The sequence below is a fragment of the Oratosquilla oratoria genome, chromosome 14 (assembly GCF_046742065.1).
Source record: "Oratosquilla oratoria isolate Oo_2021 chromosome 14, ASM4674206v1, whole genome shotgun sequence".
Lineage (NCBI taxonomy): Eukaryota > Metazoa > Arthropoda > Malacostraca > Stomatopoda > Squillidae > Oratosquilla > Oratosquilla oratoria.
This window is the reverse complement of record NC_134790.1, coordinates 57,401,853-57,406,375: the sequence shown is the minus strand read 5'-3', so window position 1 is coordinate 57,406,375 and position 4,523 is coordinate 57,401,853. Positions and strand designations below refer to the sequence as shown.

General features: G+C 41.0%; 1 protein-coding gene across 1 annotated transcript; it reads right to left on the bottom strand.

Moving 5' to 3' along the window:
* Nucleotides 1-2,692: 2,692 nt before the first annotated feature.
* Nucleotides 2,693-3,404, bottom strand: LOC143032686 (uncharacterized). The gene is made up of 2 exons (XM_076197571.1): nucleotides 3,299-3,404; nucleotides 2,693-3,171 (listed from the first exon to the last, which is right to left on the bottom strand). The coding sequence occupies exons 1-2, from the start codon at nucleotides 3,402-3,404 to the stop codon at nucleotides 2,693-2,695; spliced, it is 585 nt and encodes a 194-aa protein (XP_076053686.1).
* Between the last annotated feature and the right edge of the window lie 1,119 nt (nucleotides 3,405-4,523).

Here is a 4,523-nt window from a genome sequence, read left to right as displayed (position 1 = left end):
CATCTTGCCTAGGTGAACGGAATTATCTATTCCCACATGTACTTATTTTAAACAGTAGTATTTTCCTGTGATGAAATTGCTCAAAATACATGTACATTTATCTTATATATCAAATCATTATATTTTTACCTTCTTTGAACATTCACCTCGCTGTGGTCAGCGAATGCTAGCAGTACTGAGCATCTGTTGCAAGAAATGCCTGTAGATTGAATATCATTGATTAATTCTATACTAGAGTGCACACCCGCACGCGCATGCATTAGCTAAATGACGTCAGATCTTGGTGGTATTAGTAAGCTTCAACGAACCATCCATTATCTGACCCGAACCGCGGTCACTTCAGATTCCAACCATCAAAGCCACCTGCATCCCGACCAGAGGGTCGAGCATACAATGTTACCTTACGACAAGTTATTAATTACGTCGATAGGATAATATTTCTTTTTGTATATATGCGTACCTATAACTTATACTAGCGTGTTCACGCGCATGCATTAGCTACACAACGTCAGATCTTGGTGGTATCAGCAAGCTTCAACGAACTATCCATTGTCTGACCCGATCCGCGGTCATTTTGGCTTGATCTCAGATTCCAACCGTCAAAACCACCTGCATCCCGACCAGAGGTCGGCCGTGCAATGTTACCATACGACAAGTTATTAATTGCGTCGATAGGATAATGTTTCTTTCTGTATATATGTGTATAAGTTATACTAGGTGTTCACACTCAGTTTTATATTGTATATAGATTTAATCATAAGGAAAACAGATTTATGTAATTATAACCGTGTTGGCAAACGACGAACATTTTCTTGACCGCGCTCTACGTGGCGAGAGCCAAACGAAGCTTGACTACGCTACTTTCAAGTTTTACCAATAAAAGAACCCAATCGACGCCTTTGTCTGAACGTCTCCAAGCTAATGTAGAACTACACAAGTCTACACACACACACACACACACACACGAACACACACACACGCACATACACACACACACGAACACACACACACACACACACGCACGCACACGCACGCACACACACACACACACACACACACACATATATATATATATATATATATATATATATATATATATATATATATATATATATATATATATATACATATATATATGAATGGTAACAATGGAAAGACACGATTGGGAACAAGAGACTTTATTCCTGACCGGTTTTGCCTTTGAGGCTTCTTCAGAGGTAATATTTACAGAGAATTAAATCATTGGTATTTATAGGGCAGTTGCTGTGGTTCATGAGGGACGCGGGGTGAGATTCCGTATGCTGCTTGGCTTGGTGGTCATGTAGGGTCAGATGTGTCGCGGGCGGAGGTAGTTGTTTGTTTGTTTTGTGTGAACAATTGTCTCATGGCGTATTTGGCGGCATGTTTTGCAGTCTTGATATCTCCTGTTCTATTGTTGATGTAATCGTTGGTGTTTATATATATTGCTTCTAATGTTTTTCTTTGTGGTTTGTTTAGGTTTTCATGTAAAATGTTTGCTTGGTTCCATTTAGGTAAATGTTGTTTTTCTTTGATGTGGTTTACCCAGGCGTTTGTTGTGCGGTGGTGAAACTCACGTCGGTGTTCCACAAGAATACAAAGCGCTAGGATCCAATCAGTTGTTGACTTACCTGGCTTGAACCCAGACTGTTCAGGCCTCCTTGGCAGATGTGAACGAATCCGTGTTAGTAGTAGATGGGTAAACACCTTACCTGGCACACTGAGTAGTGTAATACCGCTGTAGTTGTTGTAGTCCTGCCGGTCCCCTTTCCCTCTACAGACAGGGACGACCAGATCCTTTTTTCCAGTCAGAAGGAATGGTATCGGACTGCCAGAAACCAAACAGTACCATGGCTTCACCACTAGCTTTTAGAAATTCCACACTGATGCTGCAGATGCCAGCTGCTTCTTTGACCTCTGTCAGAGAGGGTGGAGATTCGTCTAACGGTAGATCGGGAACTGCCACATGAACACCAGTGATGGAAAGCTGTCCGCTTAGAGAATCATTCATGAGTAACTCCTCAGAGTACTCGACAAAGGGGCTACACCCCTCCACACCTGACTAGTTTGCCATCAGCTATTGGGATTGTGCTCTTCTTGGTCACAGATTTAGAACGGATTTTTTTTTTCAGGGTTCTGTAAGCATACCTGAGGTCATTCACATTAAAATGTCCCTCGACATCTTCAGTGATTCCCCTTACGTACCTCTCCTTATCCATTCTCATGAGAGCTCTATCTCGCCGTTTCTGAGCCCTGTATTGGTCCAGATCCCAAGCCAATACAGCAGCGCGGCCTAATTCTATACTCCCCAGTACCTCCCGCGACACCACACCATCCCTCGACTTTGGACGCTTTCCAACGCACTCCTCGGCAGTTTTCCACAGTTCTTCAGGGTCCTTAAGGGAGCCAAGTGCTTCAAACAAATTAGAAATTTCTATCGCATGCTCATATGCACAAACATCATCCCTAAGTTTCTCCAGATGAAATCCAGGTGGGGGTTACATCTCGGGATCCTCCTGGATTTGATACGCAGTCTGAGTGTTGCGACCACAAGGCTATGATCGGTCCCAAAGAATTCAGCACTTCGATAAACCCTGCAGTTCTGTAGGATCTTCCAATGAGTGCTAACAAGTATGTGATCGATCTCCTTGACCACTCCTCCGGCATTACTATACTATGTCCATCGGTGTGGCTCTCGTCTCTGGAACCAGGAACCAGCAATCCTCAGCCTTCTAGACTTTGCAAAGTTCAAAAGGAGAGAACTGTTGATCATCCTGGTTCCAGAAATATAGAATCCAATACATACTTCATAGCCATCCTTGTCGGTGCTGGGAACTGCATTGAAGTCGCCCAAAACAATAAGTGTGTCATCTGGCGGGTACTGGTCAACTATAGATTCAAACATCTCTTTCTCTTCAAGGTTATATACCTCAGTGGGAGTATATAATGCAATAAAAGAGATGAAGTCCACGGTGTGATTCAGCTTCACCAGTATCATAAGCCCATCAACCGGAGTAACCTTGACAATATCATGCTGTAGTCGGCTAGATATACCTACAGCTACTCCCACGCGATGGGTCCCATCGGTTCGGCTTGACCAGAAGTAGGTGTAACCCTCACTACTGATCACGCCGTTGCCTGATCTTCTCACCTCTGAGAGAGACAATCTATCCACTCAAAGCTTCCTTAGCTCCGCCGATAAAAAGGGTAGTCGGGAGCCCTGAGAGGAAGAATGTTCCAAGCACCCATAGTGAGAGCCAGCCGGAAGGTCACCCAGGACCTGACTCGAGACGTGTTTGTGCCTCATTTGCAACATCCAGGCACCTCGCACAGCGGGTTGCAAGTCCATCCCCACCATATGTGTCCAGTATGGTTCTCATGGACATATGCCTGTAATTCGCTCTGCCACGCCCCCACCCACCACCGAGCCCAACGAGGAGACCAAGATTTGAGTATACATATTAACCCAATAGACCCAGAGGTCATGACAGAGTATATACACCCGCCACCTTGACACTAGGGGATGGCAGCCGCGAGCCGTGCGGTATCAGCCCAGGTGTTAGTTAGTTGATTCAGGGCGTGCCTGACCCACAAATTCAAGTCAGTCAACCCAGCTGATTTGCCTCTCCGAGCCAAGAGGGGCCACCTGTCCCGGCATGAATAGAGGACCAAAAAGGCGTGTTGCTAGTCCCAACGGTGCACCTAGGTACAACCACGGTAGTGGGATACCAATAAGCCTCCAGGACTCCTGTCTCCAGGCTTTGGAGGGATGCCATGCACGGCAAACACGTGGGTTAGTGACCCATAACAGAGTTCATCTGATCTTTTGGTGGTTTTCTTTTTCCTCCTTCTGGATGCCCAATATACCTCGTCACTTCCGGATAGCCAGTTGAGGGAACCGATTTAGTCGCCAACAGTCCGACCATGTGGCAGGTAGTATTAGGTTACATGGTACCAGTAGAAGAAGAGCCACCTCACCTGAATATATATATATATATATATACATATATATATATATATATATATATATATATATATATATATATATATATATATATATATATATATATATTATATATTACACACATATATATATAAATATATATATATATATATATATGTATATATATACATATATGTATATATATACATATATATATACATGTATATATATATATATACATGTATATATATATATGTATATATATATATATACATATATATACATAATATATGTATATATATGCTCTATATACATATATATATATACATATATGTATATATATATATATGCATATACATTTATATATATATATATACTTATATATATATAGATATAAATATATATACATATATATATGTATATATATATATGTATATATATACATATATATATACATATATGTACATATATATATACATATATATGCATATATATATATATTCATATATATATATATACATATATATACATATATACATATATATATATATATACATATATA